The 24,462-nt window shown below is 37.3% G+C and overlaps 1 protein-coding gene across 1 annotated transcript in view; it reads right to left on the bottom strand.

Annotated features, from left to right (window-relative positions):
- The window catches only part of LAMC1 (laminin subunit gamma 1), a 200,949-nt gene that overhangs the window by 52,297 nt on the left and 124,190 nt on the right, over nucleotides 1-24,462 (bottom strand). Inside the window, exons 5-11 of the mRNA XM_070746294.1 lie at nucleotides 24,162-24,350; nucleotides 12,426-12,543; nucleotides 12,014-12,112; nucleotides 10,896-11,032; nucleotides 5,922-6,044; nucleotides 5,483-5,672; nucleotides 732-844 (exon numbers count right to left, since the gene is read on the bottom strand). Of these exons, the coding sequence (XP_070602395.1) occupies nucleotides 732-844; nucleotides 5,483-5,672; nucleotides 5,922-6,044; nucleotides 10,896-11,032; nucleotides 12,014-12,112; nucleotides 12,426-12,543; nucleotides 24,162-24,350 (969 nt within the window). The remainder of the gene's footprint in view (nucleotides 1-731; nucleotides 845-5,482; nucleotides 5,673-5,921; nucleotides 6,045-10,895; nucleotides 11,033-12,013; nucleotides 12,113-12,425; nucleotides 12,544-24,161; nucleotides 24,351-24,462) is intronic.

The following is a 24,462-nucleotide window of genomic DNA, read 5'->3' as shown; positions in this document are numbered from 1 at the left end:
CGCGCCGCTTCGCAGCTGTCTCCTGAAGCCAAACGCGGAAGTTAGCGTTCGGCTTCAGGAGACAGCTGCGAAGCGGCGCGGGTGTTTTAAAACGTGGCAGCCGGCCTGGGGGGCTCAGGGGGAAGCCCCCGAACCCCCCAGGCCGGCTGCCACGTTTTAAAACACCCGCGCCGCTTCGCAGCTGTCTCCTGAAGCCAAACGCTAACTTCCGCGTTCGGCGGCAGCAGGTTTTTTTGTTGTTGCACGGATTAATTGACTTTACATTGTTTCCTATGGGAAACAATGTTTCGTCATACGAGCGTTCCGACTTACGAGCCTCCTTCCGGAACCAATTAGTCTCGTAAGTCGGGGTTCTACTGTACTATGATCAATTTTACGAAATGGGCAGAAGCATCATAAAAAAATAATCAAGGAATGCTCTAAATAGGGATGCACATTTTCTAACTCATACCATAAATGAGCGTGGCCACCATTAATGCAGTAAAATAGTTAACACTACAATATTTTTTTTACAAAGAAAAGAAACAGGCATGGAACATAAAACAGACTAATCAAGATCCATCTTTCTGATTAAAGCAGACTTGTTTGAACGAAATGGTTTTGCCATGCAACAAAACATTGGAAGAAACACAACAAACATTCCAAGAATTCTGTAAGATAGGTGCAACTGCAAAGAAAGGCATTTCTTGACATTCAATAAGTTTGATCATCAGCAATTACCACCAACTTACTCTGCTCACTGTAGGTTCCACGAATCTTGATAGCTGTTAAGTTATGGAGCAACTTTTGGAATTCAAAGGGAGTGAGAGAAGGCCTCCAGGGGTAATCTGTTGCTTCATGGAGCCTAAAGGGAAGTAGCATTGAAATAGTTTTTTTTTAAATAGTTTTTATTGATTAAATACATTAAAAACAACAGAGAAAAAATAGCAACATATTGTGAGAAAAAAAGAAACAACATAATAGCAAGACAAGCAAAGACAGACAAAACATTTCACATAGACAACAAATTTGTCAACTATACTGTTGACTGCTAGTTTGCGACTTTCCTAATTACGGTAGATACTATCAAAAATTTCTAAATGTTGTCAGATAGTCATCTACCGAGGGGTTTACTATTCCTCTTATCTGAAATATAATGATTTTTCAATTGTATACAATTTTAAATTATTTGTTCATTTCTTTTACTTCTTCATGTATTTATATTGTTTTAGCCAATTTTACCATCGCTCCCATGCATTATAAGAGTCTGTTTTGTCTCTGTTGAATGCATAACATTCTGGCTGCTATTAAAATATATAAAATCAGATACATATTAGCAATGTGTGATGGGGGAAGGTGCCAACAGTAGTACATCTTATAGAGATTTTCTTTATAAGGGATTGCCAGTGCTAACTTATAATTTTGGTTCCAATTTTTTCCCCATTCATTTAGATTTATCGGATAACCAAAATTTTGGGCCCATGCTATCATAGTTGGCTTTACTTGTTCCTCCACCATTAGGTGTTCAAGCAATATACTTTGCTATCGTTTTAATGTCTGACCCTAAAAGAACACTGTCCAACTCATTATGTTTTTGAAAGCCAAAATTTCTTTTATCCTCATTAAATTTTGATTTAATTTGCAAATAATTTATCCAATCCAAATTTATTCCTTTGTTTGCTAGAGTCTGTTTGGATAGTATTTCATTGTTTTCATCCAGTATTTGTTGATATGTGATTTTCCTATCTTTTGTCCTGAGTGTTGGGTATGTTATTTTATTATTATTATTATTATTATTATTATTATTATTATTATTATTATTTATTAGATTTGTATGCCGCCCTTTTCTGAAGACTTGGGGCGGCCCATGTTATGGCCTCAAATTGAGAGATCCATTTTGGGATTGCTTGATAAAATTGTTTTTTTGATTTGAATCCAGTTATCTATTATTTATTTATTATTTTTATTTATTAGATTTCTATGCCGCCCCTCTCCGTAGACTTTTCCTTATGTGGTGTATTTTAAAGTATGAATGTTTTTTATATATATCACTACCAAGAAATGTATGCCAGTCGATCTGGAGGTAAAAACCCTCCAGAGTTAATATCCTACTGTTTTGGAGAAGTATCCACTCCTGTGTCCATTTTAAAATCACAGCCTGGTGGTACAATTCAAAGTTTGGCAAGCTGAATCCCCCTCTGCTCCTATGACCCTGTAACAGTTTTAATTTTATCCTTGCTTTTTTTTTTTAACCACCCCTCTTATGGTCCACATTCTTAATTTCCTCTCTAAAATATTAAGAGTGGTTGATCAGGCTTGCATTAAAAATGTCTTAGGATCCTAGTCCTAGGGAACGGGTGAGGAGTAAGTGATTTTTTTTTTGTTTAGATTGGAAAAACAGTTTTTTGAAAGTTTTATTGGGGCTACCTGAAATAAAAATAATAGTTTTGGAAGAACATTTCCCTTGATTACAGCAATTTTTCCCATTAAGAGTTTTAAAGCCAACAAATTAAACTAACTGGTGTTCATGTTGCTTTTGAACAGGATGTGTCTGATATTACTGGGTAACAGCATCTCTCTCTTCTGTTAGTGTTCAATAAAATAAAAGTCCCTATGCATTTTCCTTGTTTCTTCTGCTGTCATTCAGCAAGTAAATAGGCACATTCACAACTTCCCAATCATTCCCTGCATTTGCACTTCAGACTAATCCAAGTTAAAACTTAGGAAACAGCCATTGGTAGTTAGTCACCTGAACAGAGGATCCCTCACCTACCCAACAACATGGTCATAAACAATTGTAGACCATGGATATATTCTTGGTAAAGGCAGAGATACTTTGCTCCACATCCTAATCCACCAAGTAAAAACAGTTCCCTTCTCTTCTGGTGAGGAAACAGGGAGAAGGTACCCATTCAAGGCTGAGCAAGACTTCTGCATGTACCGAGCATCACTTACTCCTCACCCGTTCCCTAGGAATAGGATCCTAAGACATTTTTAATGCAAGCCTGATCAACCACTCTTAACCTTTTGGAGAGGAAATTAAAAATGTGGACCTTATGGGGTGGCAGAGATGTAAAGTAGGTAAGGCCACATCAGACCAAAGTAGCACAATTTCCTATTTTTTTTCTTCTTGTGGGTTGGGGAGAATTAAAACTATATATTAAGGTAAAGGTTTCCCTCGCACATATGTGCTAGTTGTTCCTGACTCTAGGGGGCAGTATTCATCTCCGTTTCAAAGCCGAAGAGCCAGCGCTGTCCAAAGACGTCACCGTGGTTATGTGGCCAGCATAACTAAACGCAAAAGCTGCACGGAACGCTGTTACTTTCCCACTAAAGCTGTTCCTTATTTTTCTACTTGCATTTTTAATGTGTTTTCAAACTGCTAGATTGGCAGAAGCTGGGACAAGTAACGAGAGCTTACTAGGGATTGGAACTGCTGAATTGCCAACCTTTCGATTGACAAGCTCAACATCTTAGCCACTGAGCCACCACGTCCCCTAAAACTTATAAATCCCCTATATTACTCTCACATTAGCTTTTCCCAAAGGGACGGGAATTTCAATTTTTAGCAATTCTGTATAAAGGAAACTCTATAACAAGCATGCAGTTTGGAGACACACATAGCTCTGAGGCTTGGAGTTGTCTATTTCTGTTTTAATGATTTGCTTTCAGTCTGCAAAATCTGCCTTGGGGACCATGCTTTCCACAAGCCCATCTAAAGTCATTCCAGTATCTAGGATAGCGCAGAAAATTGTGCACAGGGAAGAGACTACTAGAGAAAGCTGCTTTAGTTTACTTTAAAAATAAGATGATTTGTTCATATAAACTGCCTAGATGGGATATCAGTTAAAATCACATAAAATGTGTGAGAAAAGAGGAGCAAGAATAAGCAAAATCAAAATAAAGGCTGTGTATGTATACGCCAGAGTTTTTTCTACTGGGTATTATGAGACGTACCTATTCTAAAAATGTAAAATATCTAAGCTTGCATATTACAACAGCTGCAAGGATTGTATTTGCACAGAACTGGAAAAATCCGCAAATACCTGAAGACAATGAGATCATCAAGAAAATATACGACTGTGCAGAGATGGACAGATTGACAATGGAACTTAATAATCGAAAAGAATCGGACCATTATGAAACCTGGACAAAATGGTACCAATGGACCAAAAAACGAAACTCAAAAGAAACATTGAAATAAAATATCAAGAAATCTAAAAGTAATTAGAAGACAATGTCGATAGGAATGTATATATGATGTAGATTCATCTGTAAATATGATTATGTACTTTTTAAAAAATGGAAAAATTTAATAAATGTATATTTAAAAAAACCAAAAACAAAATAAAGGCTGCTTCCTACCTATCAATTTGCAACTACTGCTTTCAACTATATCATTCATAGAGCTCTCCCGCACTTCTTATCTTTCAGATTGGAAGCTTCAATCAACTTAAAAAGAAATGCTGAGTAACTGAATTTAAGACTTTAATGGAACGCTCAGCTGGGAACTCAGCGATAGTTAAATGCTTAGAGCTACATGGCTCTGAAACCAGAAAAGTAATAACAAATATTATTTCTCCTCTATTAAAGTTAATGAGGTTGCAAAATGTTTAGTTTTGGCAGGGTTGTAGCACACTCCACTCCCTGCTGTAGATAATTAATTGATGGGGGGAAGGGTGTTCTACCCCAAGTATTATTAAAAATAAAATCTTACATAACCATTAAATCCATTATAAAAGCATTACCAGTTACCCCCTCAAGTATAGGAGAAAATAAATATTTCAGTATACAGTGTTCCCTCGCTTTTCGCAGGGAATGCGTTCCGAGACCACCTGCGAAAGTCGAATTTCCGCGAAGTAGAGATGCGGAAGTAAATACACTATTTTTGGCTATGAACAGTATCACAAACCTTCCCTTAGCACTTTAAAACCCTAAATTGCAATTTTCCATTCCCTTAACAACCATTCAGATTAATACTCACCATGTTTATTTATTAAAGTTTATTAAAAAATATATTTATTAAAGGCAGACGAAAGTTTGGCAATGACATATGACGTCATCGGGTGGGAAAAACCATGGTATAGGGGGGAAACCCGCAAAGTATTTTTTAATTAATATTTTTGAAAAACCGTGGTATAGACTTTTCGCGAAGTTCGAACCCGCGAAAATCGAGGGAACACTGTAGTGTACTCTGCCACATTATTACTATCACAGAGTAAAGGTTGATGCATCCAAACAGAGTTGTGTCCCTTAAAACTGCAGTTAAACTACCATTTAGTATTTTTCCCAAAAGAATAGATTTTAGTAATTTCTAATTCCCCAAGGACGTATCAAAATTATTCATTTCGCACTATTCATTTACAATCCAATGTAAATAAATATTCCATTTATAATAATTTGTTCTAATATTTTCAGCTATGCAAATAAAGAGCTTTGACCAGAATCTTTACCTCCAGGCAATCCTGACATTTTCCAGATTAGCAAATACAGACACTTTTACCTGAATGAATATTTCAGAGTGTTCTCGCTGGGGTAGGAGTTGCCTTGAGCAATCAAAGGTACAGATACTCTTAGTCCAGCACCTTCAAGGACTACATCCTCAGCAGAAAGGCGAGTGTCTCGCTGATCAACCCGAAAAGAGAATGACAGGTTTTGCCCATAACTTAATATTTGATTTCCAAGGAATTTGCCTGAGACAAAAGCAACAAAATCCACATTCAAGTAAAGGTAAAAGTAGAATGTTTATTGACAAATCGTTTATATAATCCAGAGGTCTTCAAACATGGCAACTTTAAGACTTGTGGACTTCAACTCCCAGGATCCTCCAAGAAGCATAGCCAGCGTAGAGAATTCTGGGAGTTGAAGTCCACACAAGACTGAAAGTTGCCAAGTTTGGGGACCTCTGATATAATCTGTACATAATCATTATTCCTTTGTACCTGGTGCACTGAAATAGATGGGAAAAGCTGTATCTGAGATTACGGATATTTCTTGAGTCTCAGGTATCCAGCGAATGGAGATTTCAGAGGCACTTCTCTTTTCCACATGCCAGTCTTCCTTCCCTGAAAGCCACAAGAAGAAACCATCTTATGTTAAAAGTTGAATTCACTTTATACATGAAGAAATAACTTGAATTGCTTGGTGAATTCTATCACGAAAAGGAAACAGATTTCAACACTGATTAAAAAGACTCTGTTGTGAGTTAAGAAAACTGTTACACAAACCATGTTGGGAGAAAATCTTGCTTCAGGGATTATAGAAATTTCCACTGAGTGTGTTATTAAATTGGTAAGAATAGATAGTAGACTTGATCTTAGCCACACAAGTTTATTTATCAGATTTAGGGACTTGCCCAGAGTTGCTCTGAGAGTGAGATGGGTGGTCTCTAAATTTGATAAATTAATAAATAAATAAAAAACTGAGAAGCCTATTTTATTAAGTGTAAACTGGAACAGAATAGACCTAATTCAGCCATATGATTCTTAGCCTCCTTCACAATATTGAGATTAACTCTGCTCAGTAGCAGAGTTAATTTAGTCAATGGACTTTTATTGATCATTTGATCAACCACAGTTTTATATACCATATTTTTCGGAGTGTAAGACACTGGGTTATAAGGCGCACCTCAGTTTTTGGGGAGGAAAATAGGAGGGGGGGGATCTGCTTATCTGGTTAGCATTCAGCACATATTATACATATTACTATTCACTGGTTAGGGCTTACAAAAAACCTTATTCGAAATGAGTAACAATGAAAGAGCCTGCAAGCTGGCAAGAGCTGAGAAGATTGTTCATTAGGGCTGGAAAAAAATTTGTTCAGGGCAAGTAGCAATGAAAAAGAGCCTGCAAAGCCTTATCTACATTCTTTGGAGAGAGTAACAATGAAAGAGTCTGCAAAGTAGGAGCTGGGAAAGTAGCATCTTGCTAGGGCTGTAAAAAAAAGCTTAGAAAAAGCTACATTCAGAGTATAAGATGCATCCAAAATTTTCATCCTTTTAGGGAAGAAAAAGTTGTGCCTTATATTCTAAAAAATACAGCATGTACAATGAAGTAGCTACAATTTTCATTTTTCTACTCTTTTCCAGTCACATCATTTGCAAGTTATCATGAGCAGAACTATTGGCTTATCCTTATTGGTTACACATGTTCAGCATATTATTTCATCCTCTCTTACTTTGCTTCTTACCTACAGCAGATAAACCACTCCTAAATAAAAAGTTTTACCAAGTTTTAACAAAATTCACAAGCCAGTAACTAATCCTAGGCTAATCTGGGAGCAACAACTCAAAATAGAGCTTGACATGGCAAACACATCCCATCTGGGGTTTGTTTTATCTATTTGTGTAACCTGCAATAGTTTGTGTGACAGAGGTATGTAGTTTAATAGAGTTTTTCAAATTGTGTTTCATAGAACCTTAGGACTAAATAAAGAGCTAAACAAACAAACAAATAACTATCTAACTATGATTTTCAATAACTAGAATTTGCTTCTTCATCAAGGGTTCCAGCAGATTGATAGCAGCTCTCCAATTTCCCCAATTTCTCAAGCTGCTTCCCCCTTTTCTCTTCCTTAGCTAAAAGTTTGGGATCTCATGCCTCCAGAGTGGTCATTAGGCAGAGTTTCTTTGCACGGTTTATGAGAGTTCCTTAGGTCCCATGGGAGCTGCACTTCTCCTCACGAAACCATCGAGAGTACCCCTCTTTTTCCTTGTTCCCTCCAGGATCTGATTTGACTCTAGGGGTTCCCAAAACACGAAAAAAATCACCTGAAACAAGCAGAGCCTCACATGTTCCAGCCACTACAGTATGATGTCACTACCAGAAGTCTTCTACCATGATGTCTTTGCCACTACATCACATTGTCTCTCTTCAGTCAGCATAGATCCTTTTTTTCTCAGGTGCCGAAAAAGTGTGGCTATCGCACATGCACAAGTGCCCACACCCATAATCCAATGCCTGAGGAGGGCAAAAACATTTTCCCCCGCACTCCAGAGGCCTCTGGAGCCCAGAAATGGCCTGTTTCCCAACTTCTGGTGGTCGCAGTAGGCTCATGTTTCACCCTGCCAAGGCTCCAAAGGTTTCCCTGGAGCTGGGGAAGGGTAAAAAATGCCCTCCCCCATCCCTTGGAGGCTCTCTGGAAGCCAAAAACACCCTGCCTAAGCCTCTGTGTGGGCCACAAATCAACTGGCCAGCACATACATCCATGTTGGAGCTGAGCTAGGGCAATGGCTCGCATGCCAGCAGATATGGCTCCATGTGCCACCTGTGGCACCCGTGCCATTGGCTCACCATCACTGGCATAGACATTCAATTTCTTCCTCTCTAATCATTCTTCAGAAGCTGCTATTCAATGTATCAATTTTCTTTGAAAAAAAGAGAATTGAATTCTGAAAATAATTTACATTATTTGATGATCTCTTGTTACTACCTGAAGAAATATTTATCTTGTCAAGGTCTAAGGCAAGACTACAGGTTTTCCAGTTTCTAGTCTGATACACTATTTCAAATATGCTCTCTCTATGGTTACCACTGGCTATAAAATATAAAGAACTTCACTATTACATGAAAGATACAATGCAAGATAAGACAATGAAACAGCTGTACAGTGATACCTCGTCTTACGAACTTAATTGGTTCCGGGAGGAGGTTCGTAAGGCAAAACGTTCATAAGACGAAGCAATGTTTCCCATAGTAAACAATGTAAAAGCAATTAATGCGTGCAAGCAAAAAAAAATTGCAAAAACGGCGCTCCGCTGGACGACGACGCCCGGCTGTCCCTTTTGAAAGAGCCGGGCGGCTTCTCGGTGTTCTCCCAAACCCGAACCCGGAGGTTTGGCAAAAGTTTGGGTTCGGGAGGCCGCCAAGAAGCGCCGCAGCCCGGCTGTCACCTTTTGAAACAGCCAGGGGGCTTCTTGGCGTTCTCCCGAACTTCGAACCCGGAAGTTCAGCAAAAGTTCAGGTTCGGCATTCGGAAGGCTGCCGAGAAGCGCCGCCGCCTGGCTGTCACCTTTGCAGAAGAGCCACGGAGCTGTCGGCCGGTCGGGAGGCTCAAACGGACGTGGGGAATCCCAATAGGGAATTCCATGGGCGGAGCTTTGACATCACGGAGAAGTCCTTTCTGGAGTCCATGTTTTGGCCGGCCAAAAAGGACATTAAGAAAGAAGTTTCAGGAGGTGATGAAATACACAAACTTATACTAGTTTATAAGCAGATATGGAAAACTCTACAAGTTACCATGCAGCTTGAAAAATAAAATTTATATTCTAAAAACAAAAGGGCAATGCTCAAGAATGTTCCTTTTGAAGTCTGCAGCTCAGACTTCAACCATTTGTAAAATGAAAATTGTCACATACATGAGTTCAATGGAAGCAGCCAAGATCACATTGTGACATGTGAAGGATAATGAAAAGGGGGGGGGGAGTTTTAAAAATATGCATTAAGATGCTTTACTAATTACATTAAGGCTGTTGACTATGTAAAACAAAACAAATTAGGGATCGTTCAGGGGATAGCAGGCCACCTCATCTGCTATTGAAGAATTGATTGCTTGACCAGAAAGGAATCATTAGAATCAAATATGGAATGATTAAATAGTTCAAACACTGATAAAAGAATGTGCCACGGTTGTACATTGTCAATCTTGTTTATTTCACTTGTACAGAGATCATGAGAAATATTTGATTAGAAGAAACAGACAACAGAATTAAAATTGCTGGGAGAAACATCAATATATCCTTTTAACAGCTGAAAACAAGGAGACCCAAGTAAACTGTTGCTGAAGAGGAAAGAAGAAAACACGAAGTTAGTCTGCTGCTCAATTTAAACAAAAATTATCCCCCCCCCCTCTCCCCATATGATGTTAATGGCAATGCTAACCAAAAGGAAATAGGCAGAAAAGAAGCAGAAATAATAATCAGACCTGAACTCCACAGGCTCAGTAATTCACAAGAATGGTGACTATAACTATGAAAGAAAGACAAGGGCTTCCAGAAAAAGGCTTTGACAAAGCTAGACATTCTATTCTAAACACATCACATTGGCAACAAAGATAAAAAAAAATGTCAAAGTGATGGTTTCCCTAGTTGTAACCATGGCTATGAAAGGTGAACCATTAGGAAGGCAGAATGAAGAAAAACAGATGCTCCTGAAGTAGATCATTGGTCTGGAGAAAAACTTTGAGAATACCTTGGATTGCAAAAAGAACAAATTACTCAATATTGGCAGAAGTAAAACTAGACTGCTCACAAAAAAAAGAATAATAAAGCTAAGTTTAAATATTTTGGAAATATTTGAAAACAAAAGTCCCTGGATAGGATCCCAATGCTTGGAAAAATGAAAGGCAATTAGAAAATATGGCAAGAGTGTTACATAAACACAGGCTTTGGAGAATTCCAACAAGAATTGCTAACAATCCTGATGAACTGATACCCATTTGACAATTAAGAGTTGGAAGCAACTGAATAACTGAAAAACAATAACAAAACTTGCTATTATGCTTTGATTAAAAAAAACCTAGAATTGCAAAGTTTTTTTAAAAGCTGTTCTCAGCTGCACACCAGACAACTCTGAGTCAAGCTATGAAGCAACTGAAGCTGAAAGTTAGAAATTGTACAATAACATTGATTATATAACACCTACTTAAAAGATTATAGCTTGTTACGGTATAATTACATGTTTCATTCTCCTAATTGCTAAACAAATTGACTATTAAGTTAGCATAGGCAAGTTAATTTGTCTTATTTTACTTTATTGATTTCAAGTTTTGATTTTTATTATTGGAATACAATATTATGTTATATCGTGACTGCACCAATGCTTCTGCAAAAAAGAAAACAAGCTGATTAATGCTTTCAAAGCATTGTGTCTTACATGGCATGATAACCTAATCGAAGAAAAGCTAAAGTATAAATTTACCTGTTTGGAAGGTGGATGTAATTTTGGAGGTAGTGTATCCTTCAGCATTAGTACAAACAGAGGAATGTCCAAAACAGAAACAGGGAATACACCCTCTAGGATTGTCGGCATCCAGATTAAAAAAGCCAGGTTTACACCTAAAAATAAAAGAAAACACTGAAATTCATAATCCGTCTTTTCTGTTTCTGCATCCATATATTAAGGAAAGACTTTTTAAGGTATAAAAAAAGTCATATCTATATTACATCAGCCTTCCATCTTTCCGAGGTGGGTAAAATGAGGACCCGGATTGTGGGGGCAATATGCTGGCTCTGTTAAAAAGTGCTATTGTTAACATGTTGTAAACCGCCCAGAGTCTAAGGAGAAGGGCGGCATAAAAATCGAATAAATAATAGGAGAACTTCATGCTAAAATATTATAGCATTTCCCTTCATTTAAAATCTCAGCCAGCACCCTGAGCTATGAGATGAAAATAAAAGGAGGCAGAATTTACATTGACATTCTGATCCCTAAGCAAAAAAAGCTTGGATTATAGAGATTTCCCTATAGTGAGCGTAGCATTGTTTTGACTATATGTGCATTGAAGAAAAGCATTTCTACATATATGCTCAAATACAGGGATATTTAATGACCTGAATCTATCAGAGTCAATTAAATCCACTCCATGTTTTCTACAACAATATTATGGTAATGCTAATATTTTCTATAGCAAATTCCACTGTTACAGAAGTCATTTTTTTCAGAAATGACAGGTGGACTAATAGTTCTGGATGGACTGCACTTCTGCAAGTTGGGTAGAAAAATCTAGAGGGGTGGGCCAGAAGATGACACATCTGCCAACAGTGGCTTCCCCAATAAAAGTAAATTGCCAAATTGCCAAAATAAATCCAATTCAAAATTTTTCTTCTCCACAATCGGGAACAAGAGTTGATAAGGATCTTGATTTTAGATTTATCCAGGTAGATCTATCCAGTTAGCACCTAGCTTGAGCAACCTCAGGATTTTTGAACAAAACACTTGGATAATCTGCATGGAGGTTTCCCTGAATTCCTTGCCAGGAGGATACAAGAACACAACCAATTAAAATAGTTGATTCCCCCTGCTAGAAATTGTTTTACCTTTCACAGTTGAACCCTTCCACATTGTCTTTACATGTGCAACGCCCTGTTTCTACATTGCATTCATCTGTGCTGCCGTATAGATTGCAGGAGCAGCGCCTGAACAAGAAGAAAAAAGTCTAGTTGGAAGACTGTGACGAATAAAGGAACCAGATATGTGCAAATATTCAAATAGGGACTGTTTCATACTCTAGTACAGTGTTTCCCAACCTTGGCAACTTGCAGATATCTGGACTTCAACTTCCAGAATTCCCCAGCCAGCAAATGCTGGCTGGGGAATTCTGGGAGTTGAAGTCCAGATATCTGCAAGTTGCCAAGGTTGGGAAACACTGCTGTAGTAGAATATTTTGCACACATTTAGACACAGGTTTTTCCACCTTCCCCTTTACTTATAGGACCAGGTCACTTTTACCTGCATCCAGCCTCGGTAAGAGAATGGAAGCCGGGTTGACACCTATCACATTTGTCACCCATCACACCACGTTTACAACTGCAGCGTCCATAATTGTCACACTGTGTGCTGAGGGAGCCTGTAGAAACAAAATAAGGTTAAAAGCACTCCCTCATAGTGATTTATTCCTCTTCAAGCAAAGTTCTAGAGAAACATTGTTTTTGGATTTCCCTTTTATACTGTTTCTTATTGAACTGCTAAAGACCATAAACAGAAGTCAGATATAAAGTATAATTGCAAATGGGTAAACATTTAAAATTTAGATACTTAAATAGAGTATATGTTTAGCCCAAGTATTTTAAATGTATACTTAGAAGTCCTTTCCCACAAAAATCCATTTTTAGTTTTCTCTTAATAAATCCTTTTGCTAAATTTAGAAAGGAGAAGTTTAATCTGTCAGTTATTTTTAAATAATAAATTCAAAATATTTTTACCTGGAAAAAAAATGAGGGAGGGAAAAATTAAAACATGGGAGTACTAATATTCCCATTATATATGCAACCGTAAATAGAAAAATAAACATGTTAAACATCTACATTCAGAAGTTCTATTCCCAGTCTGTGTAATGAAAAGTAGATAGCAATATTCCATTTGAAGCTAAAAAAACAGAGTCTATATATTTGAAGAAAGCACTACATACAAATCAACAAAAGTCTTTGCTATTTATTACATTCAGTCAATGCAATTTCTCACACTAAACACTGATCTAAAAAAGTATGGATTTAGTTTCTTAATATTTTACACTAGTAAATCTGACGTGAAACAGAAATGAATTTCTGATAGCACATACTTTTATAAGAGTACCGTAATTTGTGTGATTTACTTATGCATGGTATGATTTAATTGTATAGTTTTTAATGATATGGGTTTTTAGATGTTGTTTTTAAGTATTGGATTTGTCACATTGTTTATCGCTGTCGTGAGCTGCTCCGAGTCTTCGGAGAGGGGTGGCATACAAATAATAATAACAATAATATTGTTAAGTAATTTCTTCAATTTCCACAAAATGTGAACATTACCACTAGTAATACAGTGATCCCTCGAGTATCGCGAGGGGTACGTTCCAAGACCCCTCGCGATACTCGATTTTTCACAATATAGTGGTGCGGAAGTAAAAACACCATCTGCGCATGCGCGCCACTTTTCCATGGTGTTTTTACTTCCGCTACATACAGCTCGCCGCCCGCCTGCCCGCCGCTTGTCCGCCGCCTGCCCGCCCGCCGCTACCCGCCCCCTCTCACCGCCGAGTCCTCCTGCAGCAGCGCTGGCGGCCACCGTTCCCCGTAAGCACCCCACCCACCCGCCACTCGCCCCGCCCGCTCACTCGCCGCTACCCGCCCCCCTCACAGCCGAGTCCGGTGCTGGCGGCCACCGCCCCCCCGTAGGCACCCGCCCGCCCGCCGCCCCCCCCCCCGAAAGAGATGAGAGAGGGAGGAAGAGAGTGTGAGAGAGGAAGAAAGAGAGAGAGAAGAGTGGAAGGAAGAGAGAGAGAAATGATAGAAAAAAAGACGTCATCGGGTGAGAAAAACCATGGTACAGTATAGCAAAAAAAACGGGGAGTATTTTTAATTTATTATTTTTTGAAAAATCGCGATATAGCGTTTCGCGAAGCTCGAGATCGTGAAAATCGAGGGATCACTGTATGTAGTAGGAGTACAATATCTCCAGTATGGTCTAGAAAAAAATTGGTTAATGTAATGCATTTTAGAGAACAGCACTATTTAAGAATAATTTATAAACTATGAATATAATTTGTAACATAAATTCAGAAAATTTGGTAACAACTTGATTGCAAACATGCCTGAGTGACAAAATCACTCCATTGGGCCATTGCTACTGTGAGGCAATTTTTATTACACTTCCTTAGTTGTGCAAACTCTTTGTTTCCGCTATTGTACCCTTCATTTGGCATTCCCCCACAATGGCCCATGATTTGGAATTAACCTCTTCCATTTTACATTTGATGATAACTGCATCGCAAGGTGGAAAGACCTGAACTTCCATGGTATTGCACCCAATCACCTGCCCAACCGTTCAGTATGTATCTGAGGAATTTTATAAAATAGTTTGCGATCCAGCAGCAGGAATCTGGTGCTGAACAGAAGGCACAAATATCTCCCCTCTCTCACTTTGCTAGCGGCTGCAAATTGTAAAATATAGTTCACTTCTGGATGATATAATCTAATGCACAAAAGAAATGTCACAAGGAAGTGAAGTCCAGATGTACATAGATCAAGTTGCAAAAAAAAAGTTGCTGTCGGTAGAGCCTGATTTAAAAAGAAATACATGAGGAAATCTGATTTGAAGAAACCAGTTAGGGCTTCCGCTGATTTGGAAGACAACAAACATTTTTAAACACTCTAATAAGGTTTTATATTCCTTTCAGGTCTCACTGGTGACTTCATTCAGGACAAAGGGTAGAATAACTATGTTCAAGAATTCTATGGGATCCGTGTATGCCAAGACAAGTTCCAATAGTTTAATAAGTCAGAAGGATACTATTTTCTGTACCAAATAGATGCTGATGATTTAATTCTGTATTTTCACTTGTGGTTTTCATTCAGAATTGGTTGATAAAGTTTAAAACAATATTTATATTCCTGTATTGTTTAGCTTTCAAAAATATTCAGATCGATTTTACTTTTAGTAAATGCTTTCACTGGAACTTAGGTTAACTCTGATCTAGACTACACAATTTCAAATGGATGTCAAAGGTTCAACTCTGGTTTTTCTATAGCAATCAATCAACGAAACAAAATGAAATAAAATAATGTATAATAAAATGTTTGTATAGATAAAACTAAATGCTAAGTAAAATCATTCTAGTTTAACCTTTTTTTTATGGTATTCTTCTTTTTTCCACACAAAATATATTCATTAGGAGATTTAATGCACAGACTCAATAGTTCCATATATATTTTTCAATCAGGGCTTGGATTCTTTTTTCTACTGATGATTAGGAGATACGTCAACTGTGAGTCTTCTATTTAGAATTCATTTCATTACATCTGAGCCTCAGTCCTTCAAATCTTTTACAAAGAGAGATAATCTCTCTAAAAGATGCCAATTTCTGAAATTGATTCAGTAGACCACAAATAGACCACCACTTTATCAAACCCTGTACCTGTTAACAGCTACATTAGTACTACATTCCTCATACATCCTATGCCAGTGATGGCGAACCTTTTTTTCCTCGGGTGTCGAAAAAGCGTGGGTGTGTGCACCCATAACTCAATGCCTGGGGAGGGCAAAAACAGCTTTCCCCAGCCCCCGGAGGCCCTTTGAAGACCAGAAACAGCTGTTTCCCAACTTCTGGTGGACCCAGTAGGCTCGTGTTTTACCCTTCCCAGGCTCCAAAGGCTTCCCTGGAGCCGGGGAAGGGTAAAAACACCCTCCCCCATCTCCCCTGGAGACTCTCTGGAAGCCAAAAAAACACTCTCCCAGAGCCTCTGTATGAGCCAAAAATCAGCTAGCCAGAACACACATGCACGTTGGAGCTGAGCTAGGCCAGCAGACATGGCTTTGCGTGCCACCTGTGGCACCTGTAGCCTAGGTTCGCCATCACTGCCCTATGCTATCAGACTTGAAATTTTGGGGGCTAGATCAGGGGTCCCCAACCACCGGTCCGCGGACCAGTACCGGGCCGCAAGGCATGTTGCACCGGTCCGCGGAGTCAGCAGCTGCTGTGGAGCTGGCGAGTGCCAGGCTGTTTCCTGTCTCTTTCCCCTCGCGTTCACTCGGGACCGCCGTTTCCCTCGGGCTGAGAAAACCTTTACTTGCTTGCTTGCTTTCTTCCTTTCCTGTCTTTCTTCTCTTGTCGAAAGTGGTCTATTTCCTCCTTGCGAAGCCCTCGCAAAGCCCTTGCTCTGCCTGCAGCTCAAACGGAAAGGCTTTGGCATTGTGCAGCTCTTTTTTTGCTAGGCTCCCCCACCCTGTTCCCGGGGTCCTGGGTGGGAGCGAAGCCAGTGGTGTGCGTGTGACCATGAAACCCCCACCACCAGCTCTGGTAATTTTCTTTTGGAAGGATTCCTTGCTGCAAGAAAATTACCGGATCTGGTGGTGGGCACTCCAAGCAGGCAGCGATCACAAAGGAAGGTGACTGTGTCCATGGAGGCACCTCCCCCTCCTCTGGGATTCCTTGCTGGAATCCCAGCCGGAGCGGGCGGTGGCGGGGGGTGTCCTCTGAATCTGCTGAAAGGCAAACGGCGGTCCCGAGTGAACGGGAGGGGAAAGAGACAGGAAACCGCCCCTTCCTACACTTCCTCCCTCTGTCACCTCGGTTCCCCCGCAAAATTAAAAGGGGGGGGAGGGAAGAGAGACAATGGAATGATAAGCTATACCCTCATGCTTAATCCCGCCCAAAACCACACCCCTTTCCGCCCCCACCGGGCCATAGAAAAATTGTCTTGCTGAAACTGGTCCCTGGTGGAAAAAAGGTTGGGGACCACTGGGCTAGATAATTTAGATCTACGCCGCCTTCAATCTGACCTAAGTGTAGCATACAAAATTATCTGCTACATTGTCTTACCTGTCAATGACTACTTCAGGTTCAACCGCAGCAATAATGATCTCACAATAGATACAAATTTAATGTAAATCGCTCCAAACATGGTTGCAAACAAATTCAACTTCTCCAACAGAGTGGTTAATACCTGGAATACATTACCTGACTCTGTAGTTTCTTCCCCAAACCTCCAAACCTTTAATCTTAGACTGCCTACCATCGACCTCACCCCATTCTTAAGAGGTCTGTAAGGGGCATACATAAGCACACCATCGTGCCTAGCGTCCCTGTCCTAATGTACCCATGTATTCATAAAATCTCTTGTTCTCATAACCATGCTTGTACTTCTTATATATTCACAATCATTTTTATTTTTTAAAATATATTTTAATTAATTTTTTAAAATTAAGGACAAGACATACAACATTTAACACAAAAAGGAGCTACAATTGCTCCACTCAGTATAGAAGGAAATGATATTTTTTTATCTCATTCCAAACATCTAATAATGCCTTTCTGATTGTGTGTCTTTTAAAATATGAGTGGGTTTTAAACTCTTCATATCAGACAAAGGCATGCCAACCTAGCATCAAATCATGGCCCTCTAAATTTAATAATCTTCTATTTTCCAAAGTTTTATCCAAGATAATGCTACTGCTTGGTAATATAACTTCCAGTTTGGGAGGGCAAGCCCACCCCTCTATTTTTGACCTTCTAGTGAACTTTGTTTAATTCTTGGTTTTTTACCTTGCCATATAAATTTTTAGTAATCTTAGTTAGTTCTTTAAAAAAATTCCCTCCCAGGTTTATTGGAATTACCTGAAATAAAAACAATACTTCAGGGAGAATGTTAATTTTAATTGTAGAAATTCTTCCTAATAAGGATAACTGTAAATTATTCCAAATTTCCAAGTCTTTTTTAATTTGACCTCAAAATTTTATATAGTTATCATTTTTAAAAGATTTATTATTATTATTATTATTATTATTATTATTATTATTATTATTATTTAGATTTGTATGCCGCCCCTCTCCACAGACTCGGAGCGGCTCACAGCAACAATAGAAACAATATATTACAAATCCAATAATTAAAAAATCATTAAAAAAACCCTTATGAAAAATAAAACATACCCACAAACATACCATGCATAACTTGTATAGGCCTGGGGGGAAAGGAATATCTCAATTCCCCCATGCCTGACGAAAGAGGTGGGTTTTAAGGAGCTTGCGAAAGGCAAGGAGGGTGGGGGCAATTCTAATCTCTGGGGGGAGCTGGTTCCAGAGGGTCGGGGCCACCACAGAGAAGGCTCTTCCCCTGGGTCCCACCAGATGACATTGTTTAGTCGATGGGACCTGGAGAAGGCCGACTCTGTGGGAGCTAACCGGTCGCTGGGATTCATGCGGCAGAAGATTGTCCCGGAGGTATTCTGGCCCGATACCATGAAGGGCTTTATATGTCATAACCAACACTTTGAATTGTGACCGGAAACTGATCCGCAATCATAGCTTTGGCAGAAATCCAAATACCCAAGTATTTTACTTTTTTTGTTATCTTCATTTTTGTTAAGTTTTCTAATTGTTTTATCTGTGAATCCATTATGTTTTTGTGAGTAATTGTGTCTTTTCCTTATTTATTTTCAAACCTGCCACTTTCCCATTTTATTAGGTCTATTAATTTCCCTATTAGGTCTATTAATTTCAATATTGATGTCAGGGGATCTTCTATTATAAAGACCACATCATCAGCAAATGCTTGGACTTTGTATGTTTCTTTTTTTATCTGTAATCCTTTTATGTCATTTTTTTGTTCTTATCTTTATTAATAATGTTTCTTGTGTTAAAATAAATAACAATGGTGATATAGGGCAACCTTGTCTCACTCCTCTTTGTATTTCTAATCTTTCTGTTTGTTCATTGTTTAATATAATCTTAGCTGATTGATTTGAATAAATAGCCTCTATTATGTTAAAACATTTGGTTCCCACATTCATCTTATTTAATTGCATTTTCATGAAAACTCAATCTATGTTATCGAATGCTTTTTTGGCATCTAGAAATACTAGTGCCATTTGTTTTTCTGGGTGTTGTTCGTAATATTCCAAAGTATTTATAATTGTCCTCAGATTATTTTTAATTTGTCTACCTGGCAAAAATCCATTCTGATCTTCATGTATTATTTCATTTATAATACTTTTAAGCCTAAATGCGTATATTGATACAAAAATTTTATAGTCTACATTTAATAACAAAATCGGTCTATAATTTTCATTTTTTTCCTTTTCTGTTCCCACTTTGTATGTTAATGTTATTAAAGTTTCTGACCATGATCTAGGCAATTTACCATCCGCTATTATCTTGTTAAATATCTCTAACATATTTGAAGAGAATATATTACTGTCTAATTTGTAAAATTCCGCGGGTGCTGCATTTGGGCCTGTAGCTTTGTTATTTTTCTGATTTTTAAGAGATTGCTGTAATTCAAACATTGTAAAGGGTTTATTAAGTTTTTGTTGCTGTTCTTCTGTTAATGTAGGTAAATCTATAGAACTTAAATAATCAAAAATCTCCTCTTTTTTATTTCTTCTTTTTTATACAATTTTTTATAAAATTCTAACACTATTCCCTTCTTTTCGTCTATTCTATGTCTTATTGTTCCTTTACCATCTAGTAATTTTTTAAATAATTTTAGATTCTCTGTCTTTCCTTAGCTTATAAGCCAACCATCTTCCTGGTTTATTTGCATGCTCAAAATATTCTTGTTTTGCTCTTTTTATTTTTTCAGCTATTTGTTATTGTTCTATCAATTTTATTTTGTGTTAGGTCCATCTGATTTTTAACTTTATTATCATATTCATTGCATTGCATTTCTAATTCTAATTTTTTTAATTCCTCCTCTAATTTTAGGTATTGTATCTTTTTCCCTCTCTTTTTTTTTTGCCATATAGGAGATTGTCAGGCCCCGAATATATGCCTTTGTTGTATCCCAGAGATTTTGTGGGGTTGTTTCATTATTTTTATTTATATCGAAGAAAAATTCCAATTATTTTTCGATCCATTCTTTATAAAGAGGATCTTGCAGAACATTTCTATTCATATGCCAGTTATTGGGTTTTTCCTTACCTTTCCAATATATAACTAGTGGGTTGTGATCTGCCCAACTATTGGTTTCTATTTCGATATCCGTAATCCATTCCATTGTGTGGGCTGATGCCCAAGTCATATCTATCCTAGTCCAAATTTTGTGAGGGTTTGAGTAAAAAGTATATTGTTTGTTTTGAGGATGGCATTCACGCCATACATCTTTTAACAACAATTTCCAGAAAGTTGTTGGTAAGATTATCTTTTTTTTCTTTTCTTTCTTTTTACCTGAATGGTCCATTTGACTGTTAGAGATTGCATTAAAGTCACCAACTATTATATAATTCAATTATTTTGTCATGTAATTCCTTGTAAAATTGTTTTTGGTTATCATTCGGTGCGTACATAGATATAATAACGAGAGGTTTTGGTTCTAAATCTAATTGTACAATTAAGATTCTATCTTCTTGATCACTATATATTTGTTTTGAATCTATTGCTTCATCAATATACATTGCTACACCTCTTTTTTTGGGTCAGCTAAGCTTGTATAGATATTTCCTAATTTTGGTTTACTTAGTAATTTTCTATTTGATTTTTTAATATGTACTTCTTGCAGAATATTTATTTGTGCTCTTTGTTTTTTAAGTTTAGTCAGTATTTGATTTCTTTTTCTAGGATTATTCAATCTATTTACGTTGACCGAGAAATTTTTTAGATCTGGTAACATCTCTATTTGTAGTATTTCTTGGTTTCTTTGAGTTCTCGTAATCTACTGCTTAACACCAATTCTTGTTGTATTTGTGGTTGTTTCCTTCTAACATCTTGTATTTCCTCCCTCTCTTTACAGGCAGCCCCCTGCTCCTCTTCTTTGTCTTTGGTTTCTTTGCGTGGTTGTTCGATTCTGTTCAATCTGCTTTGCGTAAAAAAGGCTCTAGCTTCTTCTACATTCTTAATCTTGATCCTCGATCCTTGCCAATACAAGGAAAGTCCTTCTGGTACCAAACATCGAAAGGTTATATTTTCTTTTATTAAAATACTAGTAAGAAAGTAGTATTCTCTTACTTTTTTTGGAACTTGTTTTAAGATTATGTCTTTCCCTTTATACTTCCAAGTTTGGTTTCTTGTCCATTTTAAAATATCATCTCTGATTGTTTTCCTAGAAAATTTAATATGAACCTCTCTTGCCAGATTGTGCTTCCTCGCATAGCCGGTCTGGACTCTGTAAATTTCACCTATTTCTTTTAAGAGTTCTTGTGGGTCCATCTGCAGGATCTCTCCTATTATCTCTGCCATCTTTACGCTTAAATCTTCATCCTGTTCTTCACTTATATTTTGAAATCTCAGTCCGTGTGGGGCAGATTGTAATTCGAGATGGGTTATTGCTTCATCAAAGCCTCTGTTGATTATATAACTATGTTCTTCAAATTCTTCCATCTTCTGTCCTTTGTTCTCCACTTTGTCTTCCATTGTTTTAATTCTTTTTTCATTATCATGCAAATTTTGTTGTATAACTTTTATGTTTCCATCCATTTCTTTCATGCTTCCTTTCACTTCTCCCATTTCAACTTTGAGATCACCCATTTCAACTTTGAGATCTCCCATCTCAACTTTCATTTCTTCAAGATATTTTTTCACTTCTTCTCTATTTGTATCCATAGAAAATTGAGTTTTCTGCATAAAGTCTTGGATAATGGCCAAGGAATCTTGTATAGTCTGAAAGTTTGGTTCTGTCGGAGCTTTCTCCTTTTCTTTTTCCTTGGCCAACATAGTTGTTATTGATCTTTGTTGTAGTGGAGATGGTACTGGAGAACCTTTTGGAGTGCAGGATGGAGTCGATGTCTGTTTTGTTGTTGTTGTTGTGATGGTAGTCATATTTAACATTTTGGAAACAAATTCTCATACCTCTAATATTAATGTCTAGACTATTTAATCTTAATATTGTAACTATTATGTTATAACAACTATAATTAAAATGAATACAATAATACAGTAATACAATGAAAGAATGAAAAAAAGAAATACAAGTTGAATACAATAATACAATATCAAAGAAGAATACTAAGCAATCCAATAAAAAGTAATATACTGTATCTCTATATCTCTATATATTTAAAAAAGGAGAAAGAAAACTTAATCAAAAAGCTATATGTATAATTTTTCAAAACACACTCTTAATTGATTATTATCACTTAAAACCCCTCAGTAAAACAAATATTTGACAGTACTTTTTTTAAAAAAAAGAAAAAATTGGTAGTGTATAATTGGTTAGTTAATTATTCATTTTAATTCAACCTGTTAATCTATTTAATCCGTAAAATCAACAGGAAACAAAAGTTAAAAAGGAAAGAAGGAAAAAAAATAGAGAAAAACACATCTTCATTTAATGAACAACCTATCTATAAAGTTTGCGGCATACCAAATTGAGAGGGGGGAAATTGAAAGTTTAGCACATCATTCTATTTCTATAATTAAAAAGAAACCATAAAATATAAAATACGCTTGACAAAACAAACAAACAAATACATAAAATAAACTTTTCTTGAGAGATTGAACAAAGAGAAACTAACTCCTGATTTTCAAAGATGTCTTTAATTCACCTTTAGGCAATTTTTTTTCCAAACAGAAGCAACCCACAGAGTTTAAACAAGAGGGAATTATTTAGCTTATTGAAGCCTTTAGCATGTACAATCAACATTCTTCTTTCTAGTCTATAATTATTTAGAAATAATTACTCAGACAAAAATATTATCTTAAATCAAGCTCAAAATATTATCCCAAAATAATCAACCTACAGATTAAATACATACTGATTGCCTGGGTGCTATGAAATGTATTAAAGGGTTTTACTGAAGTTTGTAAATTATTCTTGAATGCATGATAAAACACGATATACCAGTATGACTCTACCCGGATGCTCCACTATTTATACTTGAAACAAAACTAAAGCAATTTGCATCAGCCTGGTATTTGGAGATCTCAGATTGATTCCGTGAATGATTTTTAAACCTGAAAATTGGATAATGTCTTGATTGAGAGTATGCATAACTTATTTGATGCTTTCAGTCGTATATCTAAATCCCTTATTAATGTCCAAATGCAAAGCTCTGCACATCATGCTTATTGTGTGATTAAGATTGAAACTGAGGACACACATGGTCAGCTGAAGCCCAAACTATCATTCATCCTCCAAAACAATGACCTTTTGTTTAGCAACTCGTTGAAGTTACATTGACATTGGAAAAAAGTAATGTACAATGAATCCTTGCTCTTATGACTTCCACAGCATCCCCATGATCACGATTTGAACCTTAGGCAACCATTGCATATTAATAATAGTTGCAATTTCCCATGGTCACATAATCGCCATTGGTGACCCTCCTAATCAGATTCTAGCAAGCAAAATCAAGGTGGAAGTTAGCAGGAATTTGTATGTCATGGTGACATGACGCCCTTGCCTAACAATGCAATTGCCATCACTAACTGGGATGGTTGCTTGATACTTTGCTTTGTGACTGCTTTGTTTAGCAACAGAACTGATGGTCCCAATTAAGGTTGTAAAGCGAGGACCATCTGTAGTGCTTTCAGCTCTCTCAATTACCAATATATGGCCATATCCTCACATTTTAAATTAGAAAATGCCACCCAAATCCCTCAAATAAAATTAAAAGGGTTCTAAAGTAAGAATACACCTCTACCCCAACAGGGCCTAATATTTCCTTGACTAGTTTGCATTAATGTTGAATTCAATGTAGCCTTTGGCTGCAGAATAAAATAAAATAAAATGTGACCTAGAGCCATCCAAAAAGTTATCCATTCCTAATTGAGACCTTAAACTAAGCCCTAAATTTAGACCTGTGTAGTGTAGTTTTACAACATACGGATACTGTTTCCATATATTTCCAGTTCTGGCCATAGCACTTAGCTTTCCACTTTAGTGTAATTTACCAAGAGCTTCAATCACATACATTATGATTTAATACATTTCCACCACACACAATCCAGTATTTGTAAACCTAGGAGTATGCTGCAAACACCCTCGTTTCAATATTACGGAAAACATTATTGGAGAAAAAGTGTAAATGCAGAAAAGCAGTCTCCTTAATACTTACCTACAGGACTGCAATTACATGGCAAGCAGCTCTCCTCACTCCCCAGGCGGTAGAAGTTCTCCCGACATCTTTCACAGTTTGGTCCATCAGTGTTACCAAAACATCCTGTGCAGTGGCCTCCATGGCCGGTGGATCGGTACAGCTCAGAATCAAAGTAACACTCCTGTGACCGTCCATTACAGTTACAACCTGTATGTCGGAGAGCACAAACCTAGGTTATTTATTTATTTATTTATTAGATTTGTATGCCGCCCCTCTCCGAAGACTCGGGGCGGCTAACAACAATATAAAAAGACAATGT

This window comes from Erythrolamprus reginae, chromosome 3 (assembly GCF_031021105.1).
Source record: "Erythrolamprus reginae isolate rEryReg1 chromosome 3, rEryReg1.hap1, whole genome shotgun sequence".
Taxonomy (NCBI): domain Eukaryota; kingdom Metazoa; phylum Chordata; class Lepidosauria; order Squamata; family Dipsadidae; genus Erythrolamprus; species Erythrolamprus reginae.
This window is presented reverse-complemented; position numbering and strand designations above follow the sequence as displayed.